Source organism: Capricornis sumatraensis, chromosome 16 (assembly GCF_032405125.1).
Source record: "Capricornis sumatraensis isolate serow.1 chromosome 16, serow.2, whole genome shotgun sequence".
NCBI lineage: Eukaryota > Metazoa > Chordata > Mammalia > Artiodactyla > Bovidae > Capricornis > Capricornis sumatraensis.
Genome location: NC_091084.1, coordinates 78,059,881 through 78,072,689, shown reverse-complemented (window position 1 = coordinate 78,072,689; position 12,809 = coordinate 78,059,881). Strand labels below are relative to the sequence as shown.

Genomic DNA, 12,809 nt, shown 5'->3' with positions numbered 1-12,809 from the left:
GCTCTAGGTAAGTGGTCACACCATCATGATTATCTGGGTGGTGAAGCTCTATTTTGTATAGTTCTTCCGTGTATTCTTGTCCCCTCTTCTTAATATCTTCTGCTTAGTTCCATACCATTTCTGCCCTTTATCAAGCCCATCTTTGCATGAAATGTTCCCTTGGTATCTCTAATTTTCTTGAAGAGATCTCTAGTCTTTCCCATTTTGTTGCTTTCCTCTGTTTCTTTGCGTTGATCACTGAGGAAGGCTTTCTTATCTCTCCTTGCTATTCTTTGGAACTCTGCATTCAGATGCTTATATCTTTCCTTTTTTCCTTTGCTTTTCGTTTCTCTTTACACAGGTATTTGTAAGGCATCTCAGACAGCCATTTTGCTTTTTTGCATTTCTTTTTCTTGGGGATTGTCTTGATCCCTGTCTCCTGTACAATGTCACGAACCTCTGTCCATAGTTCATCAGGCACTCTATCAGATCTAGTCCCTTAAATCTATTTCTCATTTCTACTGTATAACCATAAGGGATTTGATTTAGGTCATACCTGAATGGTCTAGTGGTTTTCTCCACTTTCTTCAATGTAAGTCTGAATTTGGCAATAAGGAGTTTATGATCTGAGCCACAGTCAGCTCTCGCTCTTGTTTTTGCTGACTGTATAGAGGTTCTCCATCTTTGGCTGCAAAGAATATAATCAATCTGATTTCGGTATTGACCATCTGGTGATGTCCATGTGTAGAGTCTTGTCTTGTATTGTTGGAAGAGGGTGTTTGCTATGACCAGTGCATTCTCTTAGCAAAACTCTATTAGCCTTTGCCCTGCTTCATTCCATACTCCAAGGCCAAATTTACCTGTTACTCCAGGTGTTTCTTGACTTCCTACTTTTGCATTCCAGTCCCCTATAATAAAAAGGACATCTTTTGTGGGTGTTAGTCCTAAAAGGTCTTGTAGGTCTTCATAGAACCATTCAACTTCAGCTTCTTCAGCGTTACTGATTGGGGCATAGGCTTGGATTACTGTGATATTGAATGGTTTGCCTTGGAAACGAACAGAGATCATTCTGTCGTTTTTGAGATTGCATCCAAGTACTGCATTTCGGACTCTTTCGTTGACCATGATGGCTATTCCATTTCTTCTAAGGGATTCCTGCCCAGAGTAGTAGATATAATGGTCATCTGAGTTAAATTCACCCATTCCAGATGGGTGAATACCAGAATACATCACGGTTCATTATACAACTCGGAAAAATTCCAACACAAAAGGACACTCTGCCCTTCACTGCCCCCGCCCCCATCACCCACCATCCCATCCCCAAGGCTCGCTTAAGGGTGAATAAAAGGAGACAGAGCGGAGATGCACTGACAGCCACCAAGACTCAGGGAGAGGTGACCGCAAGCTCGAAACCCAGCAGAGGGCGCCCGTCTGCCCGGCCTCCCAGGACCTCGCCCCTCCCGGCAGGCTGAGACCTGCGTCCCGCGCCGGCGTTTTTAAAATGGAAACAAACCCGGCCACGCCCCCTGCCCCGAGGCCGCCGGGAAATATGGCGCCGCCCTTTGGGGCGTCCCAGCTGGCCACGCAAAGGTTTCCTCAGGTGGAGTCCGCAGGCTTCCCCTAGCCCCTTCTCCCTCGGCTCCCTCCCTGAGAACCTGGTCTCCAGCTAACTCGATGGACACCTCAACGCAGGATCCGGCCGCCCTCGACCTCTCCGGGCTTCTCCACCTGCCCGCCTGCCCCGCCCTCCGGAAGTGACGACACTCGCCCGGCCCTGCTGGTGTCCCGTCGGGCCTCGCGGCGGCGCGGGAAGATGGCGGCGGCGGGAGCCGTGGAACGGAGCTTCGTGGAGCTCGTCGGCGCTGAGCGCGAAAGGCCCAGGCACTTTCGGGAGTTCACCGTCTGCGGCATTGGTACGGCAGCATCCCAGCAGAGCGCGATCCGAACCTTCCCCTCGGGCCTCTCCTGTAGATTTCTCCATCCCAACCCCCGCCCCCCCGTTACCCTTCTGAGCCCACATGCCTGTTAGCACAGGAATCAGAGCTACCTTAGTGTCCTGCTGCCTCCTCTTTCCTCCCCTGTCATTCTGTATGGACTGTCAGTCCGTCCTCCTCTGCTTTCTCAGCGACCTCGGTCCGTGTCATCCCCAGAGAACCACGTGTGCAGGCTGACCACTCACCTTTTACAGGAACTGCAAATGCAGCGGCCGGAGCCGTGAAATGCAGTGAGAGCGCGGGAGGCTTCTACTATGTGGAAAGTGGCAAGTTGTTCTCCGTCACCAGAAACAGATTCATTCACTGGTGAGTGCTGTGTTTGGCAAGCCCTCTGGAAGGTCGGGTCGTTCGGCGGCTGAATTTTCCTGTCTGGCCCTGAGATGTCATTCATTTTCCGAGTGGTTGTAGACAGGAAAAGAAAAAAAGACTGCTTTCTATTTCTGTCTTAATCAGTGGAGAATTAAGGAGACCCAGAGTTCCGGAAGAGTTACCCTATCAGGCACCACTAAAAGCAGAAGAAATGTAGCATAGGGGCTAAAGCCCCAAAGACCAGATTTTAAACAGGAGCCCATTATGTATTTGTAGTGCTTTACATTCATCCTATGAATGAAGCTTCTTTCATTCTATGTGTTTGAGCCTTTACTTGTCAGGCATTGCTAGGTGTCCTGGGACAAAATGCCTAACAAAAACAATCACCGTTTTCATTATGCAAGGTGTGGCAGTGTAAGAGAAGTGGACCTACCTTTCATGGGGCAGTTTTGAGAAGGAAAAAGGCATTAAGCTAATGTTCATACATAGGTATATCAATACAGATTTTTCATTCTTGCCTCAGAGGAGAATAGGGTTTTGAGAGGCAAATGGGAAGACCAAGTATTATTGGTGGGGCCGGAGAGGCCTAAAGTAAGTCACATTTAACCTGAGATTGGAAGGGTGAAAGGTTAGCCAAGCAAGGTGTTGCGGGAGAGAGCATTTGAGCAAGTGGGATCACTATCTCCAAAATCCATGAGGTGAAAAGAATTTGACAGGTTTGAGGAACTGACTAAATTAGATCTATGCGGCTTAACTGCAAATGGGCAAAATGGATAAGGACGTGAGCGATGCTGAGACTAGTAGCTAGGCTGGACTCATTATGAAGGACCTCAGGCTGTGCTTGGCCTCTGCTCTGGTGCACGGGCTTCTCATTACGGCGGCTTCTTGTTGCAGAGGACAGGCTCTAGAGCGTGGCCTTAGCTACTGCGTAGCACGTGGAGTCTTCCTAGGCCGGGGATCGAGCTGATGTCCCGAGAGTTGGCAAGCAGATTCTTAACCACTAGACTACCAGGGAAGCCCCAAGATATGTGAATTTTATCCTGAGTATGTTGAGCAGTCACTGAAAATCTCTAAACATGATCAAAATCACATTTTAAAATAATCATTCTGCTTTGTGTAAAATAGATTTGGGATGGATGGGTAAAATACAAAAGAACAGTTTGCTTTTATGATGGACCAAGTAAGACATTGAAAGGTTGTTGAATCACGCAAAGACGCCGGGATTCTTGGCCCCCGGAGGAGAAGAATTCAATCCAGGGCCAGAGACGAGGTTTGATCACTCAGAGCTTTTGTGTAATAAAGTTTTATTATAGTATAAAGGAGATAGAGAATGCTTCTGACATAGGCATCAGAAGGGTGCAGAAAGAGTACCCCCCTGTTGGTCTTCAGCTGAATGTTATATAACCCACTCCAGTACTCTTGCCTGGAAAATCCCATGGACGGAGGAGCCTGGTGGGCTGCAGTCCATGGGGTCGCTAGGAGTCGGACATGACTGAACGACTTCACTTTCACTTTTCACTTTCATGCATTGGAGAAGGAAATGGCAACCCACTCCAGTGTTCTTGCCTGGAGAATCCTGGGGACGGGGGAGCCTGGTGAGCTGCCGTCTATGGGGTCACACAGAGTTGGACACGACTGAAGCGACTTAGCAGCAGCAGCAGCAGCATTCTGTTAATGAAAGAAAGGAATGTCTTAAAACTCAGAATGGCACCAGGCCCTTCACCCATAAGATGCATTTTGGGATAATCTTGGCACCAGATGGTTCATCCTGGGCCATAAAATGATTAACTTGAATCTTGAAGAAGGGCAGATCACCATACAAATAGTTTCATTTACATAGATTGGAGGAACAATATCTGAGTATAACATACTGGTTTGTCAAGTAGGTTCTGAGCCAAGAGGCGGAACCAACTTGAAGATAGAGTTTGGGGTAAATGCATAGTATATTAGCATAGCTTAAGATAAACATTTCCATAAGAAAAAGGCATTGGTTATCTCTAGGTTTGAGAATAGTTAACTTGTGAAACCAGGTGTCGTTATGGCAACACAGTATTTTAAGGGAAACCTCCTTTTAAATGTGTATGGAGAAGGAAAAAATATCAATAGTTTGTTTCCTCCTGCCGCTTAAGAGAGATAAAAATGTCTGACACTTGCAGGCTATTTCCTCGGTTTAGAGACCCCTGGCCTTCATGCCTGTTACCCTCTCAACATGTTGGTGACTCAGCTGTGGGAGTAGCTAGAAAAACAGAGATAGATGGATTCGAGATACACTTAGAGGGTAACTTCATTAGGACCAGGTGATAGACTGACTATGGGATAAAGGATGGTAAGGGAAAAGGAGGGAGCAAGGACAGGTTCCTGTCTTTTGGTGTGACTGACCAGATATCCTGCAGAAGGATTGCCATCTTCTGAGATGTAGAAGATGGGTTTTGGACAGGTGTTAAGTAGTTCTTTTAGACGTGCTATTAAAGTGTCTGTGTAGTTGCTTTTTGACAATGTCAAGTAGGCATTGAAATTTATAGGTTCAGAAGAAAGACCTATGTTAGAGGTGCAAATCTCATTGATTTCAGAAATATTTTTGAGTGCCTAATATGTTCCGACACCAGTGCTAAAGAATCTACCTCCCAGTACAGGGGACACAAGAGATGTGAGTTTGATCCCTAGGTCAGGAAAATCCCCTAGAGGAGGGCATGGCAACCCACTGCAGTATTCTTGCCTGGAGAATCCTATGGACAGAGGATCCTGGCAAGCTATGTAGGGCTTTGGGTTGCAAAGAGTCAGACTGAAGTGACTGCACACACACAATGTGTTCCAGTGAATGTTTAGGGACTGGGAACATAGCAGGGAATAAAGCAGACAGTCCTTGCTCTCAGCGGAAGCTGGTCAGTAACAGTAACCCCAAAAAACAGTAGTTCATCAGGTGATATGTGGAATGGAGAACAGGGAAGGGAGAAGGGGAATTATTATGTTTAATGTTTCACATAGGGTAGTTGGGCAAGACCCAGTGATAAGTTAACATTTGAGCAGAGGAAATAAGGGTACCCAGGGGGTGAGATTTCAGGTAGAGTCTTTGAAGAAAAAGGGCAAAAATCCCAAGACAGGAGCTTGTGTGTTGTTTTCAAAGAATGGCAAAGGGCCAGAAGTCTGCCTCTTGAGAGAATGAAGGATAGAGGAATAAGGTAGCCAAGGGGCAGATTAGGGCTTTGTCAGTTATTTCAAGGCTGTGACTTTTACTTTGAGTGAGAGGAGGGTTTTAAGTGAAGAAGTAGTATGAATAGCAGTGTTTTTAAAAGATTGCTTATCTGCTGTGTTGAGAACAGAGTATAGTAGGAAGGGATGGGAGCAGGGAGACCAATTAGAGGTTGGTGCCACAATCCACACAAACGACGATGGTGGCTTCAAGAGTTTGGTATTGTTAGAGGCTGTGAGAAATCTTCTAATGGTGGATATGCTTTAAAACGATTTTGTTAGAATTTAGTGTTGGATCAGATGTAGGGTATATAGAAAGGAAAAATTCAAGAGTGAACCCCATGTTTTTGGCATGAGCAACTGGAAGTTATAGAGACGCCATCCATGAGTTGGGAAAAAGGTGGAGGTGAAGCAGATGTTTTTTCTGGTTTGCTGGGTCCAGGAATTCTGTTTCGGACAGGTGTAGTTTGAGATCCCTGATATACAAGTGCAAGTTTGAGGCAGTAGTCAGGAGGTGAGTGGAGAGTGTGGGCTGAAGAAGATACAGATTTAGAAATCATCATCAGTCAAAGCTGTTAAACCAAAGGTGATCGCCTGTAGCAGTGGTCCGCAAGCTTCTGGCACCAAGGACCAGTTTCACAGAAGACAGTTTTCCCACAGATCTGGGGTTGGGGGACTGGTTTCAGGACGATTCAGGCACATTACAGCTGCTGTGCCCTTGGTTATTGTGATATCAGCTCCACCTCAGATCATGAAGCGTTAGATCCCGGAGGTGGAAGCCCGCTGACAGAGAGGAGATTCGGGTAGTGCAGTAGATGAGATCTGGTTAGGACACGGCCAGCATGGTGCTGTCTGTGGTTCTGAAGCTGCCGCATAGCAGAGGTATACGTGAGCAGGAGTCTCTCCTGCTTCCTAGCAGGAGGAAGCTTTAGAAGGGAAACACCCACATTTATAAGGTCACTGTAGTTTGATGCTGTAGTGATTATATGTAGAGGCCATGTTACACTATAAGGTGTGAGTGTGTGGTGTGAATTTTAATCCTAGTGGAGTTTAATTGAATTGACTATTGTTCTAAAGGTTTCCCAGGTGGTGCTAGTGGTAAAGAACCCGTCTGCCAATGGGGGAGATAAGATAGACCTGTGGATAAGATCCCCCCTGGAGCAGGGCATGGCAACCCACTCCAGTATTCTTGCCTGGAGAATCCCGTGGACAGGAGCCAGGAGGGCTGCAGTCCATAGGGTTGCAAAGAGTCTGAACTAACTAAAGCGACTTAACGCTTTGTTCTAAACATACTATCAAGTTTGGAAATGTCTCCATTTAACAGAGAATCATATAATAATAGTTGAATTGTATATAATGCTGTGTTTTGTAGACTATACAATGTGGTTTGGAATGTCAGAATTGATTTGAGTTTGCTTATCCAAAATTTTTGAGTTAGAGTTCACCTGAAAACTATTGTCATACATTTCCATGCAACAATCAGAAAGAAAAGCGTAAACTCTTTTTTGTTGTTTTTTACAAATGTCTCTTTTTAATAGGAAAACCTCTGGAGATACATTGGAGCTGGTGGAAGAGTCACTGGACATAAATCTGTTGAATAACGCAGTTCGCCTCAAATTCCAAAACTGCGTCCTTCTACCCGGAGGAGTTCACATCTCTGAGACTCAGAATCATGTGATGATCTTGATATTGACCAATCAGACCGTGCATAGATTGCTTTTACCACACCCTTCCCGGATGTATAGGAGTGTAAGTTGGTTAAGTAAAATGTCCTTTATTTCTCAAGTTACTTGGTCACAAATTTAGTATTGGAACTGAAGAAAGGATGGATTCCTTGCTAGCCCTAACCAAGCACACTTTCGTGCTGGCATTGTTGTTTAGTCGCTAAGTCATGATCGGCTCATTTGCGACCCTATGGAATATACCCCGCCAGGCTGTTCTGTCCGTGGAATTGCCCAGGCTCCTCTGTCTGTGGAATTGCCCAAGCTCCTCTGTCCATGGAATTACTGGAGCGGGTTGCCATTTCCACCTCCAGGGGATCTTCTCCATCCAGGGATCGACCCCCACATCTCCTGAATTGCAGGCAGATTCTTTACCGAGGAGCTGCGGGGGAAGCCTCATACTTTCCTAGTTACTATTTAAAATGATCAAATACATTCTAAGTTACAAAAATAGTTTTATTAAAAAGAGCAGCTTTTTTCAACTCAACAATTTTTTACTTTAAAAACATTGATAGCAATTGGGAGGAACTGAGCAAAATTCGTTTATTTTGTTTTTAACAGATTTTTCTTTTTCATTTCTCCACAGGAGTTGGCAATCGAAAGTCAGATGCAGTCAATATTCACTGACATTGGAAAAGTTGATTTTAGGGATCCTTGCAACTATCAGTTGATCCCGTCAGTGCCTGGCCTCTCCCCTGGTTCTGCCGCCTCAGCAGCCTGGCTGAGCAATGATGGGGAGGCTCTGTTTGCTCTGCCATCTGCCTCTGGGGGGATCTTTGTTCTTAAACTACCTCCTTATGACGTACCTGGTAAGAACGGGAATGCAACATGGATTTAATTTAAAACAGATACTGGCATTAAGACAGATGTTAGAAGTCCAAGGCCATTATCCAGTGCAGGAACTGCTTCCAAACCATCCTAAATTCATTATTACTTTCCTAATGAGTCCCTAACACTTCACAGTTTTTCCCAAGAGGGTGGGATTTCATACAGTGAATGAGGAACTGCAGCTTACTGGAATATAGGAAAACAGGTGGCTATAAGGCGGCCTATTCTAAGGCCTTTAGTAGAGATGAGTTGCCTGATGTCTATTTTCAGTTTGAGGTGCTGTAACTAAAATAAGTTTAGCTGAAACAAGGGAGCTCAGTGCTGCTACCATATTCCAAGTTACCACCTTCTCTTACCTGAACTATTGCATTTGCTTCCTAATTATCTTCCCAGATCTGTCCTTAGCCCTCTGCAGAAACTTCTCAGGCAGACGGAGACATTTAAAACCTCCGTTGAGTCCTGACATTCCACTGCTCGAAGCCCTCGGGGCGGGGCTGTTCTTCATCTCACTCCATAAGCGTCCTTAGGGCGCCGCCCTGCTGCCTCTCTAACTGCATCTTCTCATTCTTTCTCCCCTCCTCCAAACCTGCCACATGTCTTCTGGCAGTTCCTTGAGCATACCAGGCACATCTGCCTCAGGGCTTTGGTGGTGTTCAATCGCTCAGTTGTTTCCGACTCTTTGCAACCCAATGGACTGCAGCACACCAGGCTTCCTGGTCCTTCACCATCTTCCAGTGCTTGCTCACACTCATTTCCATTGAGTCAGTGATGCCGTCCAACCATCTCGTCCTTCTGCCTTCAATCTTTCCCAGCGTCAGGGTGTTTTCCAGTGAGTCGGCTCTTCACATCTGTTGGCCAAAGGACTGGAGCTTCAGTTTGAGCATCAGTCCTTCTGATGACTATTTAGGATTGATTTCCTTTAGGATTGACTGGTTTGATCTCCTTTGGTCATCCAAGGGGCTCTCAAGAGTCTTCTCCAACACAGTTAAAAAGCTTCAATTCTTCAGTGCTCTGCCTTCTTTACGTTCCATTCGCAAATCCATGGATGACTACTGGAAGAACTGTAGCTCTGACTGTACAGACCTTTGTCAGCACAGTAATGTCTCTGCTTTTTAATATGCTGTCTAGGTTGGTCATAGCTTTTCTTCCAAGGAGCAAGTGTCTTTTAACTTCATGGCTGCAGTCACTGTCCTCAGTGATTTTGGAGCCCAAGAAAATAGTCTGCCACTGTTTCCGTTGTTTCCCCATCTGTTTGCCATGAAGTGATGGCACCGGATGCCATGATCTTAGTTTTTTGAATGTTGAATTTTAAGCCAGCTTTTTCACTCTCTTCTTTCACCTTCATCAAGAGGCTCTTCTTCGCTTTCTGCTGTAAGGGTGGTGTCATCTGCATATCTGAGGTTGTTGGTATTTCTTGCTGCAGTCTTGATTCCAGGGCTTTGGTGGGAATAGTCTGTCCCCAGCTACCACTGTGGCTCATTCTCTCAGTTCCTTTAGGTCCTTTCTCAGTGGGTGATCTGACCACTTTTAAAATTGTAACGCACGCCACCCCCTCCCCCCATTCACTGTACCCTCTGTGTTTTCTTTCTCTCCACTTAATGCGTTCTGTTTACTTTGTTAACTGTCTGCTTCTCCCTTCCTCTACGTGGAATGTTAAGTTCCAGGAGGACAAGACTGTTTTCACTTGTATTTTCTGCCGTATCTCTCGCGTCTAGAACTGTGCCTAGCACAGGAAAGGTGCTGATTGTTGCTTTCGGAAAGAATGAAGTGCTGCTTCTGAGCAGCCACATGGGTTACCTGTTGTAAATGGCAAAAATTTCCCCTCGGAATATAAAACTGCTGTTGCTCTCGATCCAGTAATGATTCAGAATATTTTAGTTAGGAGATATCTATGGAAAAGGTACAGCCTAAGACTTCCTTGGTATAGGAAGCTCACCCGTTATAAATTCCTTGTTCACGGTTGCATACTCTTGTCTTTGGGTTTCGCCAAGTATGGTCACAGGGTGCCTTGGGTATCACTGGCCTGTTTTCCGTCTTGCAGGGGTGGTGTCAGTCGTGGAGCTGAAACAAAGTTCAGTGATGCAGCGCCTTCTCATAGGCTGGATGCCCACAGCTATCAGGTGAGTGGTCTCTAGCCAGTGAATCAGAGGGCCCAAGAGTGTGAGCCTTTGCCCTGGTCAGCGGCGATTAGTGCTTCCAGTCTGACTCCAAGACAGATAAACGTTATGCTGGAAAGGAGAAGGGTCTACACAACACCGCACTCCGTCTACCATAGTAACCGGACACAAGTCAGATAGAAAGTGTGCTGTCGCACACCAGCCTGGAAACTCTTGCTCCTTCCGTTAAGAGTGTACATTTTATTCGGTCTCTTAAATTGCAAACTCTAATGATCGGGTAATTGGCGCCAATAAAACGCTAATGCTTAGCCTTCCGTTTTCAGAGGGGACCAGGGGCCTTCAGATCGTCCCCTGAGCCTTGCTGTGCATTGTGTCGAGCACAATGCCTTCATCTTTGCTCTGTGTCAAGATCATAAACTACGAATGTGGTCTTACAAGGTAAATGCTACACTGATAGTTGTTGTAAGTTACAATAGGGTTGCGGATTGTAGAGAAGTTGAAATAAGTCTTGTTTCCTCACGTAAAGATGATCGGATGTCTTACTTTGGAAATGATGGGCCGTTTCCAGATTCAGCAGTTTCACTTAACTTTATTTTTCCTACGTTTCTCCCCTAAATTTTCGTATTTTTATTTTGGGAGATTAAGTCCTACAGAAAGGTTGAAGTCGTACAAAGTATACGCTTCACTTCAGGACAAATGCGGTTTTAAAACGCGAGTTGAGAGGCTCCGCTGGGGTCCAGTGTCTAGGATCCTGTGCTCCCTATGCAGGGGGTGCATGTTGGATCCCTGGTTGGAGAGCTGAGATCCCACATGCCACACAGTGTGGCCAAAACCTTTTTTTTTTTTAATAAAAACTTAAAAAATAAAATGCAAGTTGGTAAAATACTGTTCAACCTTTGAATACAAAACAGCTAATGATTTTATCTATCAGACCAAAGAAATGTTTTCATCTCAGCCCTTTAAAAAAAAACAAACCTTAGGGCCCTTCAGCAGATAAATTACATACGGTGCTAGATATGATGGATATGCATTCTTTAAAAAGGGAAGGAGTTTTTTTTCCATCTTGAATGTTCTTTAATACCACTTACTAAATCTTTTCTTGACAGGACCAAATGTGCCTGATGGTGGCTGACATGCTGGAGTTTGTCCCCGTAAATAAAGATCTCCGGCTCACTGCTGGGACTGGACACAAACTGCGACTTGCTTATTCCCCTTCCATGGGACTCTACCTGGGAGTATACCTGCACGCACCAAAGCGAGGACAGGTATGAGGCAGCTGAGACATGTATCGCGTATTCTGTGTGTGCTGGCGTGGAGCAGCCGCAGCAGGCTCATCGAGCCTCTCTTCAGCTACTCACATCAGCCTCTAGATGTATCTTGCATTGTTTCCACAAAAAAAAATGTTTCCACTTTTTGTGCTACTGTGTGAATTGAAAGATCTGAAAGGAAAATTCAGGATGAAAGGGAGTAGAGAGTTTAACGGAATGTGGGAGGAAAGTGAAGTGAAAGTCGCTCAGTCGTGTCCGACTCTTTGCAACCCCGTGGACTATACAGTCCTTGGAATTCTCTAGGCCAGAATACTAGAGTGGGTAACTTTTCCCTTCTCCAGGGATCGAACCCAGGTCTCCCACATTGCAGGTGGATTTTTTACCAGCTGAGCCACAAGGGAAGTCCATGGAAGGAAAGGTTAACCAAAACCAAACAAGAAAGAGCTAGTTTGAAAGTCTGAGTGAAAAAAATGGAGTTGTGAACAGATGTAGGTGTAAGTAGTGCAGGGGAAGTTAATTTTACGAAATGATTTTGCTCATCATTCAAACATTAGCTGTTGTATGTCGATGAGGTATTTAGGATACAATACAGTGGTATAAGGGTTGCCCGAGGAGGCCTTACAAAGAGCTGAGAAAAGAAGAGAAGCTAAAGGCAAAGGAGAAAAGGAAAGATATAACCATTTGAATGCAGAGTTCCAAAGAATAGCAAGAAGAGATAAGAAAGCCTTCCTCAGTGATCAATTAAAAGAAATAGAGGAAAACAATAGAATGGGAAAGATTAGAGATCTCTTCAAGAAGATTAGAGATGGGCACAATAAAGGACAGAAATGGTATGGACCTAACAGAAGCAGAAGATATTAAGAAGAGGTGGCAAGAATACACAGAAGAATTGTACAAAAAAGATCTTCACGACCCAGATAATCACAATGGTGTGATCACTCACCTAGAGCCAGACATCCTGGAATGTGAAGTCAAGTGGGCCTTAGCATCACTACGAACAAAGCTAGTGAAGATGATGGAATTCCAGTTGAGCTATTTCTAATCCTGAAAGATGATGCTGTGAAAGTGCTGCACTCAATATGCCGGCAAATTTGGAAAACTCAGCAGTGACCACAGGACTGGAAAAGGTCGGTTTTCATTCCAGTCCCTAAGAAAGGCAATGCCAAAGAATGTTCAAACTACTGCACAATTGCACTCATCTCACATTGCTAGTAAAGTAATGCTTTAAATTCTCCAAGCCAGGCTTCAGCAGTACATGAACCATGAAATTCCAGATGTTCAAGCTGGATTTAGAAAAGGCAGAGGAACCAGAGATCAAATTGCCAGCATCCACTGATTCATGGAAAAAGCAAGAGAGTTCCAGAAAAACATTTACTTTTGCTTTATTGACTGTACTAAAGCCTT

General features: G+C 45.1%; 1 protein-coding gene across 1 annotated transcript in view; it reads left to right on the top strand.

Moving 5' to 3' along the window:
- Nucleotides 1-1,792: 1,792 nt before the first annotated feature.
- Nucleotides 1,793-12,809, top strand: part of NUP160 (nucleoporin 160) — a 43,499-nt gene continuing 32,482 nt past the window's right edge. The window contains exons 1-7 of the mRNA XM_068988654.1: nucleotides 1,793-1,892; nucleotides 2,168-2,279; nucleotides 7,010-7,220; nucleotides 7,779-8,001; nucleotides 10,062-10,140; nucleotides 10,461-10,575; nucleotides 11,244-11,402. Of these exons, the coding sequence (XP_068844755.1) occupies nucleotides 1,793-1,892; nucleotides 2,168-2,279; nucleotides 7,010-7,220; nucleotides 7,779-8,001; nucleotides 10,062-10,140; nucleotides 10,461-10,575; nucleotides 11,244-11,402 (999 nt within the window). The remainder of the gene's footprint in view (nucleotides 1,893-2,167; nucleotides 2,280-7,009; nucleotides 7,221-7,778; nucleotides 8,002-10,061; nucleotides 10,141-10,460; nucleotides 10,576-11,243; nucleotides 11,403-12,809) is intronic.